Source organism: Mandrillus leucophaeus, unplaced genomic scaffold, assembly GCF_000951045.1.
Source record: "Mandrillus leucophaeus isolate KB7577 unplaced genomic scaffold, Mleu.le_1.0 Scaffold11673, whole genome shotgun sequence".
NCBI lineage: Eukaryota > Metazoa > Chordata > Mammalia > Primates > Cercopithecidae > Mandrillus > Mandrillus leucophaeus.
Genome location: NW_012099958.1, coordinates 1 through 26,807, shown reverse-complemented (window position 1 = coordinate 26,807; position 26,807 = coordinate 1). Strand labels below are relative to the sequence as shown.

The window sequence follows — 26,807 nt, the reverse complement described above, 5'->3', positions numbered from 1 at the left end:
AAGTGGAGACCTCATGTAGGCAGTTAAGAATCTGAAGTTCAAGAGAGAAGTCTAAGCTAAAATATAGATTTTTGAGAGTTGTTAACATTTAGATGATATTTAAAGCCATAGGACGGGATGAAATCACTAAGGGATATTGACTTTTTTCCTGTAATATACATAGTATAACTATACCCTTCAAGTTTTACCACTTATTCTTGCTTTTGTTTGAGGTTTCCTTTTTAATGCTGAAAGTTAAAACATTTATGTAGTAAAATAGCTTTTTTCTCTCAATGCCTTCGGGATCTTTCCTCAAAAGGCCTTTCCATTCATAAGTTTTTAAATTTTCCTTTCCACTTTCTCCTAATTTGTGTTGATGTTAAATGATAGGCAAGAATCTAAATTTATTTTTTCCAAGGAGACTAACATTCTTATATAGATATATTGGCAATGCATCCTTACAGCAACTGTGTTTTTTGTACAATAAGTAGTCATATATAATTCTGTTTACTCGATTTCTACTCTATTGTTTCTCCTGTTTGTCTGTCTTAGGGCCAGTAGCTGTTATTTTAATATGTATACTTCAGAGTATTTTTTTATACAGTATGCTAGCCCTTCTTCATTATTCTTTGTCTGAAAAATATTCTTTGCTTTGTCTAGGAAATGAATATCAGAATAATTTCCAGTTTCAAGGAAATGAAATTTTTTTAATTCATAAATAGACTTCATATATTTCCAATATCAAATCTTCTTACTCTAGAATAGTTTGTCTCTCTATATTCATATCTTTTTGTATGTTCCTCAGCAAAGTTTCAGAGTTTTCTTCATAAGTGTTTTATAAATTTGAAGAGATTGTTAGATACAATATTTTGTATTTTTGTGACATAGACTACTTGTTACTTTTCTTAAATTAATAAGCCTAAATTCTTATGCAGGAAGAAGCTAATTTTGTACATTTTATGAATTTTAATTATTTTCTAATAACTGGACTTGAGTTTTGGATAGATATTTATTTGACTTGAAATCTTTACCTCCAAACAAGTGTATTGACTAAGAGTAAAATATGTACCTATTTTGGGGTCTGGAAAACAGATAGCACACTCAATGAGTGTAGTGCAAGACAGGGGTGCTGACAGCACGATTTATTTATGGAACTGATAAAACTTCTGACATTAAATGAAAAGTCAAGATTTCCTCATTATCCATCTGGAAACTCACATTTGGTAATATTTCTGTCTGTAACCTTTCCTTTTTTAAAATTTTGCACCCAATGTCGGTGATTTTATCTTAAAGTACAATAAAAGATACTAGGAGAACCAGTCTCTTATATAGTACCGATATTCTGATTGAATATAGAGTTCACACATAAGCTTAAGTTTCCCCTAAAATTACTTGAATCCAAGGAAATTTCATTTGAAAAACAGGAAATCTCTATACTAATTTCTCATATAACAAATATAAAGCAGAAAATGTTAATAAACCAAATCTTCCATATTTTTTCCATTTGGCAACAAAATTTAATCATGAAACAATGGAAATCATGCTTGTAGACCTAAATACGTTTTGTTTGACTCATTGTCCCCATGTACATAAGACAGTATTTAGTTATTCATCTATAGCTGCAAATATTACTGTGAACTAAAAGGTTCTTTGTATTGTCCCTTTTCCATCTTTGGTAAGTATAAATACTGGGAAAATGAGACTGAGAGAGAAACATGGTATCTGCTATTTCCCACAGAGAAATATCAAAAGGTTACAGGTTGACTTATTATTCAAACTGCTGGATTAATTTAAAGGACTATAATAGTTCTCTATGTATTAGGATAATAGTTCCTTACATATTAGGGAACTAATACGTAGGGAAGTATTATACATCCCTAACCATGATAATGTCTCGTAAGTGTATTATAAAATGTTTATTAGTTTGATTAATTTAGTGGTACCTTATCTTATATTAGTTTGGTTAATTTAATGGTACTTTATCTTAGAAGTTTACATATCTTATAAATAGTAAAAATTCATTTACCTGTATCATTTGCAGCTATGAATTCCATGAGTCATAAGGCTGTTAAAAAGAATCCAGATTTATGATGAGTACACTAATTGTATCAATCGTTTGTAGCCTAGAAGTGTTTATTGAAATGCATACATTAATATTTGATTTCACTTTAGAACTTTGCCAACTAATTTTGATTTAGCATAGTTTCCCAGAATTTCTCCTCACGTACATATTAACAGGAGTGCTTGCTTGCAAAGAAGAATCCTTGCCATCGTTTTGTACCAAACCTCAATTAGATCTAATCGCATTCATCAATGTCTCCCTGTCATGAACCCTACTTTGCAGCCTATGACTCATGTTTGCTAAATACTGCATTCTTCCTTTACAATAACATACAGCTCCGTAAATCTTTTAACGTTTGCAGTCTTAAACTTTTGATAAATTAGTTCCTCTGGGTAAAATCATTCAGAACACATGATATGGCACATCAAAAGATGACCCCAAAAGTCCTGCCCATTTTTAAGAGAGGGATTTTTAGTGCATTAGTGATAAATTATCTAGCCTCTTTATTTTATGTAAAGGAACCATCTGTGAAGTATTTCAAAAACCTGAAAAATAAATGTAAAGCCCCCTCTACTTAAGAAACCACATGAATTGCCATTTAGTAGTTGTGTTTTAGAGATTTACTAAAACAAAGAGAGAAAAAGATGTTTCTTAATTTATCTTAAAATATTTTTAGAAAAATTGCCATAAGAAAGGAATAATGTAGTGACATCTAAACTAGTTTTAATTTCTCTTGTCTCTCCACTGCAGTCTACACTTCACATTGCCAACAAAGTGATCTTCCTAATAAAGTGTAGACCTCTCAGAAGGGTCTTCAAAGGCTTTCCAAGTCCAGTGTCAAGCTATAGGCATACTTTGGTCCAGCACCTGGTATGCCAACCTTCTGTTAACGTGATTTGTGTTTCTGGCCTCTGCAATTTCCAGGCTTTTCCATCAATTTCAAATGCTGCTTTCTCTACCTCCATCCCACTTCTTGGCCTAAATCTTTCTCCACAATGAGAATCCAATTCAGATACTTCCTTCTTTATTAAACCATCCTTTTAATGGATCATCTTTCCTTTGCCTGCATATATTTCTTTGTATTCCCATGGCGTTTAAGTTTTTTATTCCTTTCACTAGTGTTTTAACCTTATTACTGTCTTAGCAATAAATATTTGTTTATTTTAATTTGGAAAAAAGTCGAGCCAAAAGAAACAAGATATACTTTATTAACTTATATTAGTATTTAGTTTTAATAGCCTACTGGACTTTTTTTCTAAGCATACATTTGTGGTTTGCTTTTTTAAAACAAAAACAATGGAATCTATTATACATATAGTTGATAACCAGCCTCTTGTTCACTGAACCACTTGCTGTAGACACATTTTCCTATCAACAAATATGAATTTAAGTCATTTTTAGTAACTGCATATTATATTTACCTAATCTCCTGCTAATTAACATTTAGTTTGTTTCCACTTTATTGTTATAAGCAACACCCCACTAAATGTCTGTGCATGTATATTTATTTTGCAACTTGCCTAATTATTTCCTTAGGCTAAGCCCCTAGAAGAAGAATAGCTTAATCAAACAGTATGTATATTTTAAAGGCATTTGATATGCATTGTCAGATACCCCACCCCCAGAACTATTAAAACTGTAGTCTACCATTGTAAGTGGGTAATGAAGGTGAAAGTGAACAGTTTTTCATGTGCTTTTTGTCTAATTGTAATTTGTTCTGAATTAACTACCTCTTCCTTTGCCTTATTTTGCTCTTATCTGTTTTATTTTGTAAGAATTATTTCCCTCAGAGACAGACCAGCCAAGCTATATACACATATGTACATAGACATACATACACACACATACACAAGCTCTAAATCCTTTGCCAAATGTGTTACATGTATCTTTTTCTCTCTTATTCATGGTTGTTTGATTTTGATGTAACCCAATTTTAAGTTATGAAGATATTCAGATTTTATTTGCTTACTTTCTCTTTTCAGTAATAATAGGTGATAGCATTTCATTTTGGGAGCAACGAAGTAGTATGTTGCCTCCTATTCATATTTTTGAGTCTGCGAAGAAAGTTTTATTTTTTTAAATATCCATTATGTTAATTATATGTGTTATTACTGTGTATTACTTGCATTACTTTTTACCTGACTTCTACCTGGAAAATAAGAAACATGACTCCAACTCTGGCAACAACAAATATAATTGCTATCATGACTCTGAACATGTCATTTTCTTGCTGTGAGCAATGAATTATAAAATAATGAAGTTTAAATAAACACTAAAACCATCTAGTACTAAATTCCATTTGTGTGTATAAGATGATCCCCATTGTAACTTTCCTGGTGGCCAGTGGTTAGAACCACTCTTTTAAAGTACAGATTCAGTGAAAAATAGATATAGATTGTTAAACTATATAATTCCCATGACATAGAAATGTCATAGTTAAAGTAAGTAAAGGCCTTATCTTACTTGAGCCTTTCAGTTTTTGCTACTAGGAAGCATTTGTGTGTAAGTTTATTCCTTTTTTCTTATAGTAGTGATGGACTAAAACCAAGCATTTGGTTTAAAATTATTTGGATTTGACTTGTCATTGACAACTGTTTTAAGGACATTTCCAACATTTCTTAAAACTATCGTTAGGAAGATATAAAATTACTGGGGATTTATCTTTTTTCTATTGGAATATATGCTGGATGATTATATATAACAAAGTTACAGTATTTACAATATTTCTTTTTTTTTTTTTTTTTTTTGAGAGGGACAAAGTTTTCCTCTTGTTGCCCAGGCTGGACCGCAATGGCATGACCTCAGCTCGCGGCAACCTCCGCATCCCGGGTTCAAGTGATTCTCCTCCCTCAACCTCCCAAGTAGCTGGGATTACAGGTGCCCGCCACCATGCCCGGCTAATTTTTTTGTATTTTTAGTAGAGAAGGGGTTTCACCACGTTGACCAGGCTGGTCTTGAACTCCCGACCTCAGGTGATCCACCCCACCTCAGCCTCCCAAAGTGCTGGGATTACAGGCATGAGCCACCGTACACAGACAGTATTTACAATATTTCTAAACAGTATGCTATACTGCTGTTTCTTGATTCATTAGTGTTTAGATGTTGTAACTTCTAATCATGAGAGCTGAAGAATTAGCTCACTTGCAACACCACCACCTTATTTCTTCTCTCGTTTTGCTAATGTATTTTAGTAGGATCAGGTAAGAAGTGACATGTGTATGTTATATAATATATATATAAAGTATATAATTTCACATTATATTTATACATATGTTAATATGTGTAACATTTAATTTTAGGGCCTACTTAAGGAAATATTTTATAATTAAATAAAACATTATTAAAAACATCTATTAGAAGTAAGAATATACTGACATTTTTTAAAACTAATTTTAGGGAAACAGATATGAAGCAATCTCTTCCTCCCCCCTTTTTTTTTCTGCTTTCTACTGGAAATATTTCACAGTCCTCAGCCAAATCTGTGAGATAGACTTCCTGGAGAATTGAAATATTTGAAAGATGCAAATACCGAAGTAGACTAGATTGTGCTTATAGGTAGACTTAAGTAGCTTAAAGAGCAATACCACCAATAAATACATTTGTACATGTTTCTCTTGAGGTATAGGCAGTCAATTTATCAAACATTTTTCAAGTCTTTCTTATGTACTTCATCAGATTCTCCTATGTTTTACTGTCAAAATCAAAATGCCCAATTTATTGCTTTTATTACACTACCATTCATCAATTATATATCTTAAAATCCTACACATTTGAGAGATAGTGAGTGGCAGATGAATATCCAAACTTTGTTTACTTTTTTAACCACTTAACCACTCACCAAATATTTATTTATAATTTTTATAACCACTTAGCAAATGTAATTTAGTTTGTCATGCCAATTAATTATGTTTTCATTATGATTTCACTGTTTTTGTTTTTATTTTTAGCTGTGGTTTTATTAATAGCAAATTTAATACTCTATAATGCTGTACAAGTACACAATGTTAATATACTTACGTTGTAACACATTGTTTTAGAATCTGGATTATTAATGATGAAAATATTTGTATTTCTTCTCCATCTAATCCATGATTTCAGTGCATGCATTTACAGTTAATTTTAAAAGTGGTTTTAATACTTAAAAGTCTTTTGAGAGGCTTCTAAAACTTGGCAGTCTCAACAAAATGTTTTTGTCTAACTTCCTTTTTAAGTCTGTCTTTGGACTTACAGTAAACAAACTTTTTGAAGCGGGAATCTCTAGCCATAATACAGGAACAGATGAATAGAACACTCACCACTTTATCCTGAAACGGACATTTTCAGTTTTTTATAGGATGCCTTAAAGCATCATATAAATATTTTAAAATGTTTCCTAAACTATTAATGAGTATTACAAAAACTAGAGTTGGACTTATTAAACAAAGCTCTGCTTTATAGCTATCTCCAGAAAACTAGTCAATCTGGGGGAACCTACAAATGTCAGTCTTTTTTATTTTTATGTTCCATTTACAAAGAACTTTTTAATTTCCCATTTAGGGGGTATATGGGCCTGGCTACCAGTATTATAGAGAAGTGGGAGAAAAATCAGCATAAATTTATTATTAAGAAATTATTTAATGCACCTAGTGTCAGCTGTGCATGTTGGCCCCAGTCTGCAACCTGTCCAGAGAGTAAAACTTCATGTCTTTTAATGGGGTAACAAAGGAGCAGTTACCTGGCATTGTAGGTGATGGTAATGGGGTAAGGGAGATCTGGGAATCCAACTTCCTTATACAGACTTCCAAGAATTCTCCTGTTTTAACTCCACCCTGTGCTTTCAGAGACAACCTCATGCCTTCAGTTCCTGAGATCTTCAGAAGTTTGAAAGAACTGATTTTTTATTGGCTTCCTATCCACTACCCCAAACATTATTCCCCCTTTTTTTGGTCATTTATTATTTTACAGAGCAGGATTATATTTATTATATGAAATAATCAAATGTATAAAAAGGAAAATAAAATAATTCATTATTTTCCCAGTGAGCTATAAACCTGTGTTAACATTTTGATGAATTGGGTTATATTTCCTTCTCTGTTTTCTATTACTTTTCCCCCCTTTTTTGCTCTGGAGGTTTGTGTGCTTTGATTTGTTTTTGTTTTGTTTTGTCAAAATTGGGATCATACTGTATACTACCTCATTAATGAACATTTTTTCGTATCATCAAATAATCTATAAAATATAGTTTTAAATATCAGTGTAATTGTGGATGTTCATGTTCATTTAGTTATTTAGTCATTGCTTAAGTGATTTAATTAACTTCTATGGTAGGGGCTCAGCATTGTGTGGTGGTGAAGAACTTGTCATCTGGATTAGCAAAAAGTCTGAGTTTGTATGCCAGTTCTGTCATTTCTTTATAGATTCTTTTTATAGGTCCAGTGAGTTTTCTGTTTGCTTATTATAATTATGCTGTTTCCTGTAAAATTAGGGGAAAAAATATATTCCTGTCCACTAATCCAACAGCCCAGGGAATGTAGAGAAGGAACCAGAGCCACAGGTAATCTCAGCTGCATATCTGCCCCTTTGTGCAGATTTCATCCATGTGTGTATCTCATCCATGTGTGATATAGCCACCAGTGATGGGAACAAGCCTGATAACATTGGGTACTTTCTAGTCTTTTTTTTTCTGCACTGAAACAGCTGAGCCAGGACTGAATTTTAGAGCCTCTTAGCACTACTTTTAGTATTCAGATGTTACCATTTTACTATATTGCATAGCTGTATCTCGCTTATTCTCCCCAACTCCCACCTACCCCATCATCCCTGGTTCTAATTTAAGGGCCTTTACTGACATCTGTCAGTGTCTTTTACTTAACTCCTTGGGATAGCACTGAAGGGTAAAGGATAGGGACTACTTTAAGTTATTCTCCATGCCTTCCTTTAAGAGTCTGAGCTATACAATATTCTTCAGAAAGTCCTCTGATGTTCTGGCACTCAGATGATAATTTTTTCCCATTACCAACATTAGGTCAAGTTTACCCTTTTTTAAATGATGTGATCATTTTAAAGGGAATCTGAATGGGAGCTAGATGCCTCTATTCAGGTTATCACTTGGGTTAAAATTGTCTTTTGCAGTTGACCTTCAAATGCCTTCTTGTACTATGGATATTTCTCAAGTGTGCCAACCAAGTACTGTTTCTAGTGAGAAACTCTTCAAGCAGCCATTGTCTTTTTAAATTCCGTCCCTATCAAAAAGAAAAGATTCTAATATGTATATTCTTTTATCAAAACTCATTCAATTACAAGTTTGTATTTTGCATGTGCAAGGTTCATTAAACATGGATCAAAATGCATTGGCTCCTTTTGAAAGAATTGAATGCTATATTAACAAAATATTAGAAGAGGAGCAGTTAGGCCTTGTATCTGAAAACATAGTGTGTCTATGCCTGGAACGGTCTATAAACCTGTTTTAATTGTTTAGGAGTATCTAGAGATGAATATGCAGAGGAAGTAGGGTATCTAACCTAAAAAGAGATGCTGTTTTTAACATCATTCTACCAACTTAAATCTTACCCATTAATTGCCCTTGGTACAACTTCCTAGGAACTGAACTTCATTTTCAGTACCATCTCTATCTGCTACTCTTGTTCTAGGACCATTTCCTACTTATCCTTACTCCTTTTCTTTCCTTTCCCCTATGTCAGCATAATAATAACACTCATCATCTCTGAATAAGAAATTACAACCTCAAACCCCAAAGAGTTTCTGCTGCCTCAAGTCTCTATGAGTGTCCAAACTAGAAAGGGAAAAATGCAGATTCCAAGACTCCTACAGTTACATGGATCAGAACTCCTGAAGAGAGGACAGGGGGAAGGGGATGTCAAAAAAAAGAATGCCAAATTTGAGGGAATGACATGCATAAATGGTTCCTGGTTTTATGGAGCACTGTCAATTCTCTTAATTTACTTATGTAGAATTAATGTATACTACTTTCTGTGAACTCTTTATTATAAGGCAGCTAATTACATACATAGATATTATAATACCCTTCTCACATCTCTCCATCAACTGCTCCTACCACTCTTACCCAAGCTGTCATTTCTTGCTTAAGCTATAGCAATAGCCTTGTTACTGATTTTTCTGTTTTCTCTCTTGACCATTCTTGACACAGCAAGCAAATCAATCTTTTTCCTAAACGTCAATCAGATCACATTATATCCATTCCTGAAACCCTCCACAGATCTCCCTTTGCACTTGAAATAAATCAAAACCCTTGGCTTGTCCATAAATCCTAACATAAGTTACCCCTTTTGATCTCTCTAGCCTCTTCTCATTCCGCCTGTCCCTCTAACTCACAGCACTTCAATCAAACTAGCCTCTTTTCCTCGAGCTCAACAAATTCGTTGTTGCTATTGGATCTCTGCACATGCTATTTTTTCTGCCTTTTCCCCCAGATCTTCATAGAACTGGCTCCTTAGCCATTGGTCTCAGATCACATATCCCATCCTTAGAATTGTCATTCTAGCCATCATAGTTAAAACATCCTTTCTATCTCCCATCACTGTCTATTCCATTTCTCTGTTTTATTGTCTTTACAGTTAATTTATTATCATCCTAATTTATTTTATTTGTTTATTTCATCTGCCTTCGCCCCTCAAAAATGTAAATTCTTAACTATCTTGTTTACCACTGTACCTAGCATGGTATGGTAGGTACTTAATAAATAATTGGGTGGATAAACAGTGGATTCTTTTTATGCAGGTGTACTCCTCTTATATTGTTGCTTTTGTACCATAGCTGACTACAACTTTTTTTTCATAAATAAAACATATGTTGATCCTGGATTTAAAATAGTGGTTATTTTTTTCTTTTAAATTTTTTGACATTATGCTTCTTGTTATTATTTGGACATAAATTTCAAAAAGTCCTGTTCACTTATAAATCCCATGGGTCATAATCATTCAAGGTAATAGAAATGGAGCACACTTACAATATGTTGAGGAGTTAAAGTCCCAAGAGATGTTGTGGAAATAGCAAAATTACTCAGAAACCATAACATACATTGCTACCCACTACCTCTTATATGTAAGTATATGATACACTGAACTAGTTCCTTAAATAGACCCTAGAGAGATGTCTTTCCAAGTGACTGCCAGTCTTCCCTATTCCAGTTTGCAAGAGCGTGCCTTATAACAATGCATTTTTAATTTCCTATTCCCTTCTGTGTAGCACCCACATTGCTAGGGTATTTTATTGACTATCATCATCTATATGGTCTCTTGTTCTGCAAGGCACAGCCTGCAACTTTGTGATTCATTTTCTCATTTTATGGGGCCTTTCTAAAGGAATTATAATCTGCCTCCAAGTTCCTTCTTATCACTTCTACTCTATAAGCACAAGAATTATGGAATATTGTTAGATAGTGTTTTCTAATCAGGGCTGAATCAGGGGAAACTACAACTGTCCCATGCCTGCTCTTCTGGAAATTTACTGTACACCCTTTTCCTCTAATGGAAAAGTACAGCAGATCTCTTTTATAGACATAGACCTAACATATCCAAGAGCTCTTATAGCGTATTAAACTTTCTGATCCCCCAACTCAACCCTCTCCAGTTGCCATACCCACATAAAGTTCTTCATTACCTAACTTAGCTAAAGGATAATAATTATTTATTTATTATGTAATTGTACTTATATATTCTAAAACTTGGATTCAAAGTAAAATTTAGTTGTTTATTCTTTTAGCTTTCATTAAGTGGGGTCATTATCCTTTTATGTTTATAGTTACAGAAGGTTGACTTAAATTTTTATTTAAATCTTTAAATTTTGTTTTTGCTCTGGTTAGCTCCTGAAGCTTTCTTAGCAACTAATCAGCCTAAGTAGTTCTGAAATGACCATCTGCCTTCTGCCCTTTTATTTTATCTGAACTTAAGGAGAATGAAAAGAACTCTTTAGATTTATATCATATACATGCTGTGTGTCTGTAGCATCTCTTCTTCTAGGCCCAGTAAAACACTTGTATGTAAATCCACATTAACTACCACATCTCCATGCTATTCCTTCAGCTTATATTCTGCCAGGAGGGCAGGATTATAGCTAAAGATATATCATTGTAACACCACTATTCCTTTTACTAACAAATTGTTAGTCGGTCTGATCATACTAAATTTGATGTCGGGTGTATGCTTAGATTATCCCAGAGGACACGTGGATATTTCTTCAGTGTTCTACCGGAAGACTGTGATTTTTATCACTCTTTACTAACAGTAGGGAAAATGTGGTCCACCATCATGGGAATTTGCACAGTTGTCACTCCCAGAGATTATACCTTCTAAGTATGTCTTTAAAAAAATAATGACTCTGTATAATTCTTGTCCCTTGAGATTTCATGTTCCATTGTGTCTTAAAGTTTAAAATTTATTATAAGGCCTGCATTTGCAAATAACATACATACCTGTTTCAGTAATACCTGTGGTTTATATTATCCATCAGCCTTGATAAACCGGCTATCTTATAAACTGAAAGTGAAGCATTGTTTGAAATATATGTTTTAGAGATAACAGTAAGTTAGTTTTTGATGATTGGAAAGTAAATTACAACTTTCCCTGTAAAAAATGTAATATTAACAGTTGAAACATATTTGCATTTCTAGAGCCTTTCTTTGAACCCTTATTGTATAATCCTATCCGTATATAAAAAGGTAATATCCTCTTTTTTCTAGGGGATATTAATGCCCACACTGCTTAAGTGAGTTGCCCAAGGTCACTCGGTGAGCTGTTGGTGGAGCCAGAAATAGAATCCAAGTCTCCTAACTCCCAGTTCAGTCCTCTACCCTCCATGTAGTTTTCTATCCTCTATACCCCTGCTGCCTCTCATGGGAAAAGAAGTTAATCTTCCAGCTATTAATAGCCACCAAATTGGTGGTAGCAGCACAGTGGAGAAAAGTAACTGTCTTTACACTGCAGCATTAGTATAAAAATATCTGGTAATGGAAAATTTGACAAATGTCATGTTAAAGGGAGTGGAAAATTATTTTAAGATCTGGATCTCATTTATCTAGTTCTCAGAAAAGTAAAATTCCTTAGTAGAACAGGGATCATATTTTTCTTCTGTTTTTAAATTTTGTTTCCTAGAGGGTAATTGTCAACCAGCCATAGCATAACATGTTGTCAACTAATATAATAAGAATAGTGCATGTACTGTTGCTGATTGCTTTAAGTGTATTTTCTAACTTGGTTGAAAGTTTGAATAGCTTTATTCAAATGCGTAACACTTATCTTATTCTGCTTTGAATGTTCTTTAAGTTAGTATTATATAGTATAGTAAAGATCAACTGGGAATTTTACTTCATGATTAGACAACATGAATGGAAATACACATTATAGTTTCTTCCATTGACAGTACACTCCAAGCAAAGGTATTCCATGTCAGACACCATGAAGTTCACCAGAATAGAGTAGGTAAAGTAGAAAAAAGTTAATTGAAAAATATAAGATAATCACACTGAAGTTGATCACGTGTATTGTTACATATGTCATTATTTGGGGCATTGATAAAAGGTGTTTGCCAGATGTTTGTGTTTTTAAATGTTAAGCATTAAATATTAAATCTAGTATTGTGGGGTAATAAGTTCTAATGAAACAATTTGTTTCTTAATTTTGGACCAAGGACCAAGAATTCCCCAACTAAAAATATCAGCATATTTTGTTTCTATTTAAAGATTACTAAAAAGTCTTTAATAAGAAGGATAATATGAACAGAATTATGTTTTAACTATAAGGAGAAAAAAGACAGAATTGGTAGAGATTGGGAAATCAAGGGAAAAGGAAAAGGTTAAAAAAAAATGTAGTAATTTGGAACCCAGGTGACAGAGAAGGTAAATGGTAAAAGGATAATTAGAAATATGAGAAACAGTATAGAACAAGACACCTAGAGGGTCAAGTACAGCTCCTTAGGGAAATGTGTACACTTACTGGATGGAAGAAGAATAACAACACAGATGTTAGAATAGTACAGATATAATTTTGAAAAGCTACAGGAGTTGTCAGATAAGGCTGAGAAAGATCATCAGAGTTGGTGACATTTTGACATTTGGGAGACTGACTTCACCAGAGTGATGAGAGTGAAAGTACTCTGAACTCTTTGAATTATTTCATTTATCTTTAGTATTAAATCTTGTTTTTGCAAACCTCTGAGTTATGTATGATATAGGAGACAAATAGTTAACTAGAATGCTTAATTGACTACAGTTTTTATCTCAATATCCTGGGGACAGGCAAGTTGATTCCAGGAACCCTCCCAGATACCAAAATCCATGGATACCCAAGTCCCTTACATAAAATGGCGTAGTATATAGCCTACACTTATCCTTCTGTGTACTTTAAATCATCTCTAGATTACTTATAATGCCTAGTACAATAAAAATGCCATTAAATGGTTGTTATACTGTATATTTTTTATTGTTTATTATTTTGGTTTATTTGTTTGTTTGTTTTGTGAATATTTTCAGTCTCTGGTGAGTTGAATCCACAGATGCAAAATCTGCAGCTACCTAGGGTCAACTGTGTATACCTGACACTGTAACAGAAACAATGCTTTCATTCACCCAGAATTTTACTGGTTATTGCCATTCTTGTTCATTTAAACTAGACTTCCACTCAATTAGTAATAAACTGATCACTGACACCCAAACCCTAGCATCACCAAGTATACTCATGTAACAAACCTACACATGTACGCGCAAATCTAAAAAACAAAACAAAAGTAATAAACTGGTAATATTTTACAATGGAACAAGTGTTAACCTCTGTGCCTATAAAAGTTTACTACTGTTTTCATCTTAAACGCAAATCAAACGTGAAAGCTAGAAATTGTGAATTTTCTTGGAATTGATTAGTAATTTGTTTCCAAATTACCTAATATCTCAAGAAAGCTATACCTAAAAATTAATATTGATATTAGCAATGTATTCATTTGCTGTTATAGAATTTCTTTATAATGAGTTTATCTTTATTTAAAGTTTTTAGCAGTAAACTGTTACATTTTCCTTTCCAACTTATATTTTTCAGATTTTTGTCAATTGGCATAAAAATACCTTATTATTCAAGTTGGTTCATTTTAAAAGTAATGGGGGTTATTTAAAAAAAAAAAAAAAAAACTAGGAAACATTATTGAGTGTCTTTAATTTTTTTGAATAGGCTCATCTTCAAGTGGATCTAATCTGGTTAAGACTCCCACACAAAAAAGAACTCGGAGAAAACTAATGCCATCTCCCTTGAAAGGACAGCATACTCTAAAGTCTCCACCATCTCAAAGTGTGCAACTCAATGATTCTCTTAGCAAAGAACTTCAGCCTATTGTGTATACACCAGAAGACTGTAGAAGAACTTTTCAAAATCCGTCTACAGTAACCTTAATAAAACCATCATCGTTTACTACAAGTTTTCAGGCTATCAGCTCAAATATAAATAGTGATAATTCTCAGAAAACGTGTGAAGTAGCTATCCCTCATAACAGAAGAAAGGAATGTGGACAGGAGGACTTGGACTCTACATTTACTATATGTGAAGACATCAAGAGCTTGAAGTGTAAATTACCCAAACAAGAATCACTACCAAATGATAACAAAGACATTTTACAACGGTACAAAAAAATAATATTTGCCAATTCTTTTTTTTTTTAAATAGACTTTCAACTATTAGTTGAGGTTTATTTCATAAACCAAGTGTGCCATTTTGATTATAAAACAATCTGTTTTACTTTCATTAAATTTTAATTGTCTTTCTCTCTGAATATTAATTCACTAACAAAATATTTTAAAGTCTTAAATTTGATATCTTAAGTCAGTTGACCCTCATTAGTCTAGGAAAGACCTTAAGATATGTTTAGTTTGTTCTTCTTACTCTGAAGTTGGATTATACAAGCTATTGTTGGAGAATTATCATGTTTGTTATTCATTAATATTTTCACTGAAGGAAATTCCACACTTTCTATTGATGTTTAGCAAACCTCAACTTACTCTGCAATGGTCATACCCCTAAAGTATGGTTGAATGTGTGTCATCCAAGCAAACATATCTTTCTCACTTTATCTGCATAATCATACCCAATCTAAATATGGAAAGAAAAATACCTTCACTCTTCTATGCCATTGGTAATGCAGAAATCTCTCGATAGCAACTTTACCTATGTTATAAAGAGAAAAGAATACCCCGGGGCTAGCAAGGGAATCTTTACAGTACAGCAGAATGTTTTTCTTTCTATATTAATACCAAATGGTTTTCTAATTATGGACACGTTTACTTCCTTTTCTCTTCATAGTTTAAATCAAAATTATTATTTTTTATTTGTCACTATTTAATATACAGGCTTGACCCTTCTTCATTCTCAACTAAGCATTCTATGCCTATACCAAGCATGGTGCCATCCTACATGGCAATGACTACTGCTGCCAAAAGGAAACGGAAATTAACAAGGTATGATTAAACATAAACTGGTTTGGTTCTATAATTATGTAAGTTAATCTTTATATGTTATTTTCTATTGCTTTTTTATTTTTTGTAATTAGACTCTCAATTCATGTTTAAGCATACTTAGGGTAAATTGCTCTGAATGGGGTACTGGATTTATATTATCAAAGGGAGATCTTGAAAAACTCAAGTATTTCACTTGATATTTATATAAAATATTTCCTATTTCAGAGTTTTAAAAATAAATTGAAAAGTTTTCTAGCTGCCAAAAATACTTAATTTTAACTTTTCTGGGGTGACAGTTTTTACTTATTTGGTTATTTTTACTTATTTCATTATCCTTTTTAAACATTACCAAATTTCTTACATCATAGAATTACGTTATTTTAATGGATTATGATATATGATTAAAATACAATGAGTGAAGAGACTTTTATTTCTGCCTAAGACAGTATAGCTTGTATCAGACCACCCCACCCATCAAGAACAGTTGTAAAAAGTGCATAAAATAGAACCAACAGCTGCTTGAAGGCAATGGAGAACAACCATTGTAGCCAGGATTGAGAGCCTAAGATCCCAGAGAAAAGGGAAATATGCTATAGATAGCCAGACTTTCTCTGCCTCTGTTTTTTATTTAGCGTTTGCCACTTTATGGCATAAGACATAGAGGCCAAACAGAAAATGGAAACTTAGAGCTATTAGCTGTCTTACTGAACTACGGAATCAAAATTATTCTGTACAGTTTTTGTCCTCAAGGTATTCGCCAAGTACTCAACTTTGTGGAATGAGAGGCTAAGACACCAAGCTGAAAGTAGCTGCTAAGAGGCTAAAGTATTAAGCAGAGTGTTGATGTTCTTATGAGGCTTTCACAGAAAAATTGGAGTTCAGGGATCACCATGAAGAAAAGGCCCTGTTAAACACATCAGGATTTTATTTGAGATCCCTGAAGGGTAGTTCACTAGGAGTAGGGCAGCCCAGAAATAGGCCAGTTCTTGAAAGTCTGAAACAGACCTTAGACCAACTCAATTCTTGATTGGATCAAGGTGATTTATCTTTGCTCTCCTTGCCACAGGAAAATTAAATTACCTCTGGAAGAATATACCATCTGGAGCCTCTATAGTTTTTTTTTTTTTAATATATCAGTGTTTGGCACTTAAACAAAAATTACAAAGTATGCCAGGAAACAGAACCAAATGACTAAAAATTAAGAGAAAAAAGCATCATAGGAGCAGTGATTCATACATGAGGCAGATATTGGGATTATCAGATAGGAATTCAAAAATTTTAACTGTATTGGTTTCAAATACTTTCCCAAAGAACCAGATTCTATTAAAATTAATTAAATGGATATTCTAGAACTGAAAATACAGAATTTACTGAGATAAAGAACTCAATAAATCAATTCAGCAGATTAGGTACAGCAGAAGAGAGTATTAGTGAACTGAAAGATAGATTTGTTTTTTATTTTTTATTTTGTGGGTATGTAGTAGGTGTATATATTATGGGGTGCATGGGATATTTTGATACAAGCATACAATGTGTAATAACCACATCAGTGTAAATGGAGTATCCATCCATTTATCCTTTGTGTTATAAACAATCTAATCATACTCTTAATTATTTTTTAAATGTACAGTGCATTATTGTTGACTGTAGTTACCCTGTTGTGCTATCAAACACTACATCTTATTCATTATATTTAGATTAAACATCCCCCCATTAACCATCCTCCCCAATCTCCTGAAAAACCCTTCCCAGCCTCTGGTAACCATCATTCTACTTTCTGTCTCCATGAGTTCAATTTGTTTAATTTTTAGCTCCCCAAAATAAGTGAGAACATGCCAAGTTTTGTCTTTCTGTACCTGGCTTATTTCACTTAACATAATTACTGTCAGTTCCATCCACGTTGTTGCAAATGACAGGGTCTCATTCTTGTTTCATGGCTGAATGGTACTCCATTGTGTATACGTACCATATTTTTTTTGTCTATTCATCTGTTGATTGGCACTTAGGTTGCTTCCAAATCTTGGCTATTATGCATAGTGTTGCAATAAACATTGTAGTGTTTATATCTTTTCAATATACTGATTTCCTTTCATTTTAGTATGTATCTAGCAGGGGGATTGCTGGATCATATGATGGCACTATTTTTAGTTTTTCGAGGAATCTCCAAACTTTTCTTTATAGTAGTTGTACTAATTTACATCCCCACAAACAGTATACAAGTGTTCCCTTTTCTCCACATCCTCGCCAGTGTTTGTTGTTGCCTGTCTTTTGGGAAAAAAAAAAAAAAAAAAAACATTTTAATTGGGGTGAGATGATATCTCATTGTAGTTTCGATTTACATTTTTCTAATGATCAGTGATACTGAGTTACCTTTTCATATGCTTGTTTGCCATTTATATGTCTTATTTTGAGAAATAAATTTTTTTTTATTTTGCCCATTTTAAAAATCAGATTATTAGATTTTTTTCCTAGAGTTGTTTGAGCTCCTTATATATTATGGTTATTAATCCCTTGTCGGATAGATGGTTTGCAGATGGTTTTCTCTCATTCTGTGAGTTGTCTCTTCACTTTATTGATTGTTTCTTTTACTTTACAGAAGCTTTTTAACTTGATGTGATCCCATTTATCCATTTTTGCTTTGGTTGCCTGTGTGGGGTGTTACTCAAGAAATCTTTGTCCAGTCCAGTGTCCTAGAGAGTTTCCCCAGTGGTTTTTTTTTTTAGCAGTTTCATAGTTTGAGGTCTTAGATTTAAGTTTTTATCCATTTTGATTTGATTTCTGTATATTGCAAGAGATAGGGATCTAGCTTCATTCTTCTGCATATGGATAAACAGTTTTTCCAGCACTGTTTATTGAAGAGACTGTCTTTCCCCCAATGTATGTTCTTGGCAACTTTGTCAAAAACGAGTTTATTGTAAATGTATGGATTTATTTTGGGGCTCTCTATTCTGTTCCACTGATCTATATGTCTGGTTTTATGCCAATCCTGTGCTGTTTTGGTTACTATAGCTCTGTCGTGTAATTTGAAGTTAGATAATGTGATTCCTCCAGTTTTAATCTTTTTGCTCAGGATAGCTTTGGATATTCTGGGTCTTTTGTGGTTCCATATAAATTTTAGGATTGTTTTTTCTATTTCTGTGAAGAATGTCATTGGTATTTTGATAGGGATTGCATTGATTCTGTAGACCACTGTGAGTAGTATGGACATTTTAACAATATTGATTCTTCCAATCCATGAACATAGAATATCTTTTTATTTTTTTGTATCCTCTTTAATTTTTTTACATCAATGTTTTTATAGTTTTCATTATATTTCATTGTAGAGATCTTTTACTTCTTTGGTTAACTCCTATTTTATTTTTAGCTTTTGTAAAAGGGATTACTTTTTTTTTCAAATTATTTCACTGTTTGTTTGTAGAAATGCTACTGGTTTTTCTGTATTGATTTTGTATTTTGCAACTCTACTGAATTTGTTTCTCAGTTCGCATAGTTTTTTGGTGGAGTCTAGGTTTTTCCAAATATATGATAAGATCATGTCATCTGTACACAAGGATAATTTTACTTCTTCATTTCCAATTTGGATGTTCTTTCTTTCTTTTCTTTCTCTTGTCTGATAGCTCTACTTAGGACTTCCAGTACTATGTTAAATAATAAATACTGGTGAAAGTGGGCATCCTTGTCATGTTCCACAACTTAGAGAAAAGGATTTCAGATTTTCTGCATTCAGAATAGTACTAGCTGTGGGTCTGTCATGTATGGCTTTTATTGTGTTGAGATATGTTCCTTCTATACCCAGTTTTTTTAGAGTTTTTATCATAAAGGGATGCTGGATTTTATCAAATGCTTTTTCAGCATCAACTGAAATGATCATATGGTTTTTGTTCTTCATTCTATTGATATGATGTATCACATTGGTTAATTTGTGAGATGGTTATGTTGAACCATCTTGCATCCCTAGCATAAATCCCACTTGGCTGTAATGAATGATTTTTTTGGGTTTGTTATTGGATTCAGTTTGCTAGTATTTTGATAAGGATTTTTGCGTGTGTTCATCAGGGATATTGGCTGGAGTTTTCTTATTTTGATGTGTCCTTTTCTGGTTCTGGTATCAGAGTAATACTGGCCTCATATAATGATTTTGGAAGTATTCCTTCTGCCTCTGTTTTTCAGAATGGTTTGAGTAAGATTGGTATTGGTTCTTTTTTAAATGTTTGGTAAAAGTCAGCAGTGAAGCCATCAAATTCCAAGCTTTTCTTTGCTGGGAGACTTTTTATTATGACTTCGATTTTGTTACTTGTTATTCATCTGTTCAGGTTTTGGAATTTTTTCTGAAAAACAGACTGGTAGGAAAATATCCAAACTGATATGCAGAATGATAAAAAATATGGGAAGAAGTGAAAGAGACATGGGACACAATTTTTAAAAGGCTAGAACGTATGTATTTTGTGTCTCAGAAGGGAATGAGAGAAAGAATAGGGAAAAATAATATTTGAGATGATGGCTAATACTTATTCAAAACTAACAAGACACTAAACCATGGATTTGAGAAGCACTGCAAACCAAAAGCAGGATTAATATAAAGAGAAACATACCTAGGTATATAGTAGTAAAACAACTAAAAAAGATAAGGAAAAATCATAAATATATTAAGTTACATGACTAGAAGTTCATGATACATTCTTTATATACTATAAATTGAATGCAATGACAAAATATACTGAATAAATATAAAATGGATCTGACTTCCTCTACCTCTTTTTCTTTATGTGATCATGGGGAGAAAAGTTTATAGAAGACCTTAAAATGACTCTTTTTAAATGTATTTTCCACCAGGAGCCTGTTATTTAAGCAACAGGAAACGAATTTACAAGTAACCTACTTATTTCTGCTACACAGAGTATCTTCTCATAAGTGAATTTAATATCTGTCTTCGTCCCTCCTAAACAAAGTATAACAGAGACTTGGAATGTGTAAATTTAAAATTTATGGATTTTTTCCTAAATGTCTCATCTATGACATTTAAAATTTTGTATTTGCTAAGGTACAAATTTGATTTGTACAATTAGTCTGGTTTATATACAGAAATCAGTCACTTTATGAGTGAGCCTAGCTAACCACAGTCATCTGTTTTGTCTACTTTTATCACTAATTTGCATAATGTCAGTTTTGTCATTTGTTCCATTAATTAGTTTTAGTGAGTTTTCTTGTCCTTCACTGGTAGTATGTTGTGTTTACTTAGATGTCACAAATGTTTATAGATAAGAATAATTTTTAAATGTGAACTTAGCTATTATAAAATCAAATGGTTTTTCAGGAAATGTCCAGGTATGTGAATTGTGTCTTTGGAGTGATTTTAGATAAGTTAAAGGGCTTCCACATGAACAACTAATATTGTGAAATAATATTAAAGGACATGTAAAGAAAGTAACTTGATTTCTTATAGCCTATTAATTGTTATATTACATTCCCTCTGGTACCAGTAATTAGATCCTGCCATTAACTAAGGTTAAAAGAGATTAATGCTAGAAATGTACATAATTACTTTTTTTAATCTTCCTTTCCCCCAATTAAAGTTACATGAGCTTCAGAGTAATAAACTGTGGTATTTTCCATTTAGCAGCCTTACATACATATTTAGTTGTGTATTTTTCTAATACAGTTTTAAAAATAAAGAAGGGGAAGCTCTCTGTATATTATTTCATTTATTTTGCATAAAATAGCATTAGAGTTTGAAAGCACTGGATATTCCAAAACCTACCCAACAGATTTTTTTAAATAATTGAGAATATTAGATTTTTAATCTTAACAATTTATGTAATATTTCTGTAGCAGACTATTTTACTAAATTGATTAGCCTATCAAATATTTAAATATAATACATACATAATGTTAGCTTTTACTTCTCAATTATATTAATCAGAGTTTTGGATTGTTTGTTTTGTATTTATTTGATTAATTGGTTTCTTGTTTGTTCCACAATCTTTTAAGCACCCCATAGCAGTTTCATACTTGCCATACATTTTTATTTTGTTTTGAAAGATGTCTAATTACTTCAACTAGAAATTATTTCAGACAAAATAGTATAAGAGGTATTATGTTAATTGAGTAGAAACATTCTACCTATATAAGGGAGCAAAAGGTTAGTTCTTCACTTTATTTATAGTTATGGCAATATATTTTGCACACAACTGGAAGTGTCTTTGGATTTCTCAGTACAGTCTTTAACATAATTTGAATTTGCACTCATATCAGTTTTAAGTCTTTGTAGTTTATGACCTAAAACATAAATGTTAAACATTTCATCAATGGACTATTTAACTAAATCGTAAAAATGTTTGGGTATATTTTACTTTTATATAAATACGCAATTTATTAGGGTTGGATTTTATTTCTAGAAATATGAGTTCTAATCAAATAGCTTTATTCAAAAGTCTAATTTTCAAAAAAGAACATGCTATGAGTAAAAAGTAGGGTCCTGGAACTAGCCAAAGTGAATAATCCTACTGTGAAATAATAAAGACAACTTTGGGATAAATTTAAGAAAAAACAATGTTTTATCAAAAGTAACTAATAACATTGATCTTTATATTTGAAAAAATAAAATCACCAAATGATCAAAAAAGAATTTCTGCCTTGGACAGCTGATTTGTACAAAAAAGCATGTTTAATATTCAAAACAGAATCATAGTAATTTATCACCATTTAGGAAGTGGGGACTACTGTAGTTGATATATTATTTGTGCATACAAATTTGTGATTTTACCTTCTTAAACTGTGTATTTTTCATTACTTCCACTGAGTAGTCACCCCTTCTTCAAGTTTTGCTTTCTGTGGTTTCAGTTACCCATGGTCAATTGCAGTTCAAAAATAGGCGATTGTAGTACAATAAGATATTTTAAGAGAGAGAGAGACCACATTCACATAACCTTATTAAATGTATTGTTATAATTGCTCTATTTTATTATTGTTAATCTCTTACTGTGCCTAATTTATAATTTAAACTTTATCATAGATATGTGTAGGAGAATACGTAGTATATATCCTGTTTGGTACTATCCTCGGTTGCAGGCATCCACGGGCAATCTTAGAAGATATCCCCCCTGATGATAAGGTTACTATATAGTATCTTTATTAGTCAGAATTTCCCTCAACTTAGGTTGTTTGAATCAGTGTGGAAGGTTGTTCTTTTTCCACCCAGCGCCCAATCCTACCTGTTAAAAATTGATCCACCTTAGGACTAGGAAGTATTGCTGTTTTTCAGGGCCCAGATCAAACTCATTGCATCCACAAAATTTTCCATTATTCTTTCTTACTCTACACTCAAGAATCTATAGCTCCTTGTATTATGAAAACCTTGGCACTGTATTTTTGCTTTACCTTATATTATTTCAGGTATTCATCTTATTTTTTTCTCATCTCCACTGTATGTCTATTCTATAAGCTTTAGGACAGGAATTTTTGTGCCTTATTTATTTGTATATCCTGTAACACAAGGCCATAATAGGTGTTTAGTAATATGTCAACTCAAATTGAGTAAGAAATTTGAACCATCAGCAGTGTAAGACTGATTAAATTTTTGAAGCTAGAGCAAATGAAAACAGGTCATTCTTTTTATTTCAGTTTCTGTGATTGTAATAATTAGAGATTTTTATTCTGTTACCCTGCTTTCATTTTAAAACAAAGTTTTTCAAACAATCTCACTTGTTTATACCTTTCAGATTAGGGTTCTTGGTCCAAATTTGTAACATGAGCTTAGGTTTTGTTTTTGTTTTTGTTTTTTGTTTTTTGTTTTTTACCTCTTGTGACTATGTGCTACTGATCTCTACATTTTGAATAATAGTGCTTGAGTGCTTGCTTATCTGCCAGCAAAGCACCCTGGAATATTCTGCTACAGAATTGTAACATACACCTACAGTCATAACATTCAATTTGAATAAATATATTAAATATCCAATTTAAAATCACTCACAGCTAAATTTCTCTGTGGGCCAAAAATGTATTTACTACCTCCACTTCTGTGATATTTCACAACTTAATATTTTTGTGTTTTATTTCTTTAATTACTGTTGCATGTAGAATGTGTATTAGAACTTTGAGAGATAAAAAAAAGTGCTTAACTAAATTAAAAACTTTTCCCCTCAAGTTCTACATCAAACACTTCGTTAACTGCAGACATAAATTCTGGATTTGCCAAACGTGTTCGACAAGATAATTCAAGCGATAAGCACTTACAAGAAAACAAACCAACAATGGGTATGTCTCAGCTTTTAATTTGATATTTAATGGTATGACTATGCAACACACTTATAGTACTTTACATTTTTTATTGTGTTTTCGTAAGAATCTCCCTTTATTCATCACCTTTACTATATGGTAGAACAAGTATGATTATCCACATGTTATAGATAAGGAAACTTTAAAACACAAAAAGCATTTACCCAAGATCACACAGATACTACATTGGAGGAACCAAAACTCAAGAACCAGATCTTACAGCTCTACATTATACACCCTTTTAGTTATCCCTACTGCCTCATAATAATTGAAGTAATTGGCTAAATGTATTATTTAATGTTACTAATTAAGTATATTTTACAGATAAACTATACCCACGTTAAATTTTTCTCTTAGCGTAATATTTTGAATAATTTGGCCTCTAACTCAATGTATAACTACTTCACATATTCCAGTCTATATCTAGTTATAGTCATATTGTAACTCCCATTGGCAAGTTGGAAAAGATACTGATGGATCTTTCCCATCAGTTTGAAAGATACTACATTCCATCAACCACATATGGGAGTGACATGAGTTCATGATAACAAAACCACTTCAGTTAAACTAGTGGTATATATCATGCCAGCCAGTTTCCAGGCCCCAGCATCTAGACTTCTGTCTCTCTGATACTACAGTTCCTAAGACTTCATTCAGAAACTATTTATTTACTAGGCATTTACCATGTCTTGTAATGAATACAGAGAGCAGTAAGACATAGTTTGATTGTTCTCTGTAGGAACTTATAATTATAGCAGATGCAATTTAAAGGTGTCTCATGATACAATGTTTCTAAGAATAACAAGAAAGCTATTGTTACTTTTTTCTGTCAATGTCCTTAGATTAGAGTAATATAAAATTCCTCAGTAACTTTGTCAACCTGTATTGGTAAATGCTTGCTTCCTGTAGTAGCCAGTGTTTACCTTAAGTTCAATGGAAATTGAAACATCAGACAGCAAATTGAAACATCAGACAGTAAGGTAGTAAAGTATAAAATTTGCCTTGATTATTTGGTTTGACATGTTGTACTTAATAATGCTTAAAAATGTGTATCTGTAGTTAGTGTAGATGTGTACTGCCCCATTGATCTTCTGAAAAAGTTCTTCAAGAATCATAATTCTACAGCCAAATAATAAATTTATAAAAACTCTCAAATCATAGAAATTGGATTTTTCTAATATGCTTATTATCTGAAGATACAAATGCATCAAATATCTCATGTATAAAGAGAAGTGAGTAAAAATATCAACTACGGGGAAAAAAAAAGTGGGAGATGATACTAAACCACAATGCTTGCCAAAGAGGTATTCGTTTGTAAGGAAAGATATTTTATATACATTATAATGTTCAAGTGAAAATGCCCAAATGCACAGCAGAAAAAAGTGAGAATTGAGACTGCCTTCCTTAGAACGTATTAAGCCAAGTTTTCTAACAAACAATGTACCAATGTACAAATAAAGAAACATACAACCATCAGTAGGGAAAAAGGCAACTCCTGTTAACTGAGCAATTAGAGAAATAAGAAACACAGTGTTAAGCAAATATGTCCATCTAAAACTCAAACCTAATGTGGCCCAGAAAGTGGATAAGCAATTAAACTGATCCTGAAAATAGTCAATGGCACCTTGTTGTAACAACACGTTGTTGAGTAGAAAATGATGGGGAAAGCTAATGAAGAACCAGAAGAATGGGCATAAATAGAACATACTTGAGAGGTGGCAGTAGGGAAGAGCTACAGGATTAAGATCAGCCCTTTAGGAAGTACTAGATGCAAATGATAATTTTAAATTGAAAAAGTATGGAAGTTTAAATCCCTGGGGAAATAATCCAAGGAATGAGAAAAAAATGGTGATACAGCAAAGAAAGGAAGAAATGCTTGTAGAAATGGTCTTTTATTAGTCAGAAAGAAAGAAAGTGAACATAGTAATTAATTCAATGACTTCACCTGATGTCTGTGTATGTGCACACACTCACTGAAACTTCAGTTTGCAATATGAATTTGAACCGCTTTTAAAAACCAAAGGTATTAATGTCTCTTTGTTGTTGTTGTATTTTAAATTATGTTAACTAACAACTATGAATTTCAAGAGTAAATTTTTCTTTCTATGGTTATGATTTTTATAAGTTGAATGATGAAAACTTTTTGAATGATACTTATGCCATATTTATGCATCTTTTTATTTCTTCTCTAGAACATAAAAGAAACATCTGTAAAGTAAATCCAAGCTTGGTTAGAAAATTTGGAAGAAATATTTCAAAAGGAAATCTAAGATAAATCACTTCAAAACCATGCAAAATGAAGTTGATCAAATCTGCTTTTCAAAGTTTATCAGTACCTTTTCAAAAATATATTTAAAATCTTTGAAAGAAGACCCATCTTAAAGCTAAGTTTACCCAAATACTTTCAGCAAGCAGAAAAATGAAACTCTTTGTTTTCTTCTTTTGTATTCTAAAAAAATAAAACTCCAAAAGAAAAGGTTGTCTTTTAAGTTTTTTAAATATTTATTGCCTTTTAAAATCCCTGAGTGTAAGTTACCATGGTGGCAGCTTAGTTTTACTATGCTACAACAAGTTGACTAGGACATTTTAGTAAATGGTAGTGAGTTAAATTATCTTTATTATTTTTTGAAAATAAGAATTTAGAAGTGGTAAAATTATGGCCCAAGATGTATTTGGCTCGCTATTATGTTTCAATACATTGTTTTAATCATATATATGACTTTCCTTTTCAAAAGTAATGTACGAGTGTCGATATATGTGCCCATAAAATCATTGTAAATATTATTTAAGTAGTCATCACAAATAAAATATTGTTCTTGCTACTTGATATATTAAAGATGTAGATTTTAAAGTGTTTCATTTTCTTGTCTCATTACTACCCCTTACATACTCTAAACCAATGGTCCCCAATCTTTTTGGCACCAGGGACCAGTTTTGTGGAAGACAAAACCACAGACTGAGAGTCGGGGGATGGTTTCAGGATGATTCAAGCACTTTACATTTATTGTGCACTTTGTTTCTATTATTATTACATTATATATT

General features: G+C 32.3%; 1 protein-coding gene across 1 annotated transcript in view; it reads left to right on the top strand.

The window, feature by feature from the left end:
- LOC105553520 (kinesin-like protein KIF18A) overlaps positions 1 to 26,619 on the top strand; it is a gene marked incomplete at its 5' end in the record, with an annotated part of 43,864 nt that extends 17,245 nt beyond the window's left edge. The window contains 4 exons of the mRNA XM_011999626.1: positions 14,215 to 14,659; positions 15,384 to 15,491; positions 23,635 to 23,744; positions 25,958 to 26,619. Of these exons, the coding sequence (XP_011855016.1) occupies positions 14,215 to 14,659; positions 15,384 to 15,491; positions 23,635 to 23,744; positions 25,958 to 26,040 (746 nt within the window). The remainder of the gene's footprint in view (positions 1 to 14,214; positions 14,660 to 15,383; positions 15,492 to 23,634; positions 23,745 to 25,957) is intronic.
- Positions 26,620 to 26,807: the final 188 nt, after the last annotated feature.